Genomic DNA, 2,454 nt, shown 5'->3' on the forward strand with positions numbered 1-2,454 from the left:
GGGGCCACACAGTTTGTCCCCCGGGGTGGGTGGAGTGGGGATGGAGGGGTGCGGGGGGGGGGTGATGGAGAGATGCTGTGAGGTCCCAGTTCCCCTTGACTGGGGGTTCCAGTCCTACTGGGCTGCTCCTCCTGGGGAGTCCTGTCCATCCTGCAAACCCGAAGGAAGGGGGGTTTGGGGGTGCTGGGCCCCCTCTCTACTTCGGGTGAGACAGTGGGTGCTCCAGGCACTGAAGCCCCCCATGCACCAGTGAAGCCCCCCGAGCCCGTCCTCTCCCCACAGAGGGGTCACAACATTGACTGGGGGTTCCAGTCCTACTGGGCTGCTCCTCCTGGGGAGTCCTGTCCATCCTGCAAACCCGAAGGAAGGGGGGTTTGGGGGTGCTGGGCCCCCTCTCTACTTCGGGTGAGACAGTGGGTGCTCCAGGCACTGAAGCCCCCCATGCACCAGTGAAGCCCCCCGAGCCCGTCCTCTCCCCACAGAGGGGTCACAACACAGCCTGGGGTGGGGGGCAGTGGGTCGAGGTCCTCCCAGAGCCCCCATTGTGGGCACTGGGGGTGTATGGCCAGATGCTGGGCGCCCACCCTGACCTCCTCCCGGCCCCTCTGCGCACCCGGGGGGTGACCCCACAGCGGGATGGGGAGCACTGGGTTCCCAGGGGTGTGGGGACCCTGAAGCAAGGAGGGGACCCCGAGCAGAGCCCTGCAGCCCCCGGCCCTCCCTGGGGCTCCAGTGCCAACCGGAGGCATCAAATATTAACGGAGGCAGTGGAAGAGCTGAAAATAACCCTCTCTCCCTCCGAGGGAGCTGACCCAGATCTGGCCAGCCCCAAAGCTGGGCTGGACCCAGAGCCCCAACCAGTGCACTGCCGGGGCCCCTTCCCCTCCTCCAGGCTGCTCTGCCCTCCAGATGCCAGCTATATATCGCCTATATATTATGCAAATGAGCTATAAGGGCTTATTACGCAAACGCCAGGGGGCTGGCGCTACCCGGCGCTGGGTGGTCACCGGGGCTGGCCCTGACAGCTCAGAGAGGACAGCGGGGATGGAGGGGGCCCCATCGGTGTCCGTGTCCGCCCGGGTGTCCGGGGGCTGCCAGGGAGCGCTGCCCCGTCCCTCTCCCCTCCTGTAGCACAGAGCCGGGCCAGGCGCCTGCCCCGCTGCAGCGCTCGTCCCCCGGGACGGCCGGAGCGTCCCAGCGGCATGGGGAAGCAGAACAGCAAATTGCGACCCGAGATGCTCCAGGACCTACGGGAAAACACCGAGTTCTCCGACCTGGAGCTGCAGGGCTGGTACAAGGGCTTCCTGAAGGACTGTCCCTCCGGCATCCTCAACGTGGAGGAGTTCAAGAAGATCTATGCCAACTTCTTCCCCTACGGCGATGCCTCCAAGTTCGCTGAGCATGTCTTCCGCACCTTCGACACCAACGGTGACGGCACCATCGACTTCCGAGAGTTCATCATCGCCCTGAGTGTCACCTCCCGCGGGAAGCTGGAGCAGAAGCTCATGTGGGCCTTCAGCATGTACGACCTGGATGGCAACGGCTACATCAGCCGGGAGGAGATGCTGGAGATCGTGCAGGTACCGGGCTCCCTTGCCCCGCTGCGGCTGCTACTGTGTGGTCTTATATGTCACCCTGGTGTGATGGTGGCTGTCCCTTCCCAGGTTGAGGACGGCTTGGGGACAGGTACCCAGCGTTACCCCTGGTACAGGGCTTGACAGTGCCTGGGATGGAGCCCGTTGCTGCCTGCAGAGCCGCTCGCTGAGCTCTGCGGCTGCGGGGATCAGTCTATGCCAGGGCATTCCCTGGTCCTTCCCTGTCCTGGGGACATCCCTTTGTCACCCCATCCCGGGGCTCTCCCCGCTGGTCCCACTCGCAGTGCTCCTGGGGAGGGCTGGGTGCACGCAGGGGATGTGTTGTTGGCAGACCAACAGGAGACGCTCTCCTTGCCCAAACCTCAACCCGGTGGCATCAGCACTGGAAGGTGACTCATGAGGTGGCATCTCGGTGGGCATCTCCTCCCTGCAGGAGCAGCTCCGACTGCCTCCTGCAGCCGGGTTGTTTCCCTGGGGCTGCTGCTTGCATCCACAGCTAAAGCCCCCCATAGCCTGATGGCACGGGGAGGGTCTTAAACGCCGTTCCCAGGGCAGCAAAGCCCAGAACTCTGTCCCCTGTCTCGGGTGGGCGATGGCAGGCACCCACCTTGCACCCACCCTCATCCCCATCTCCCTCTCCCAGGCCATCTACAAAATGGTCTCCTCTGTGATGAACATGCCCGAAGATGAATCCACTCCGGAGAAAAGAACGGAAAAAATCTTCCGACAGATGGATACTAATAACGACGGTAAATGAGAGATGGAGGGGATTAAGGGAAAGGTCTCATGGCTAAATCCGGGGGTCTTAGAAGGAGCCACACGCGCGCTGATTAAATGGCTCTTGTCCGCCGGCGTGGCT

General features: G+C 63.4%; 1 protein-coding gene across 1 annotated transcript; it reads left to right on the forward strand.

Moving 5' to 3' along the window:
* The first annotated feature begins 1,202 nt into the window (after nt 1-1,202).
* LOC104284450 (neuron-specific calcium-binding protein hippocalcin-like) lies at nt 1,203-2,352 on the forward strand. Its single transcript, XM_009882786.1, has 2 exons — nt 1,203-1,362; nt 2,237-2,352. The coding sequence occupies exons 1-2, from the start codon at nt 1,203-1,205 to the stop codon at nt 2,350-2,352; spliced, it is 276 nt and encodes a 91-aa protein (XP_009881088.1).
* Nucleotides 2,353-2,454: the final 102 nt, after the last annotated feature.

This window comes from Charadrius vociferus, unplaced genomic scaffold, assembly GCF_000708025.1.
Source record: "Charadrius vociferus isolate BGI_N301 unplaced genomic scaffold, ASM70802v2 scaffold783, whole genome shotgun sequence".
NCBI lineage: Eukaryota > Metazoa > Chordata > Aves > Charadriiformes > Charadriidae > Charadrius > Charadrius vociferus.

Excerpts from the sequence above, each read along its gene's own strand:
- LOC104284450 (XM_009882786.1), top strand. The coding sequence starts at position 1,203 with ATGGGGAAGCAGAACAGCAAATTGCGACCCGAGATGCTCCAGGACCTA. Across the intron at positions 1,363-2,236 it reads GTTCAAGAAGATCTATGCCA|AGGCCATCTACAAAATGGTC; the intron begins ACTTCTTCCCCT and ends TCTCCCTCTCCC.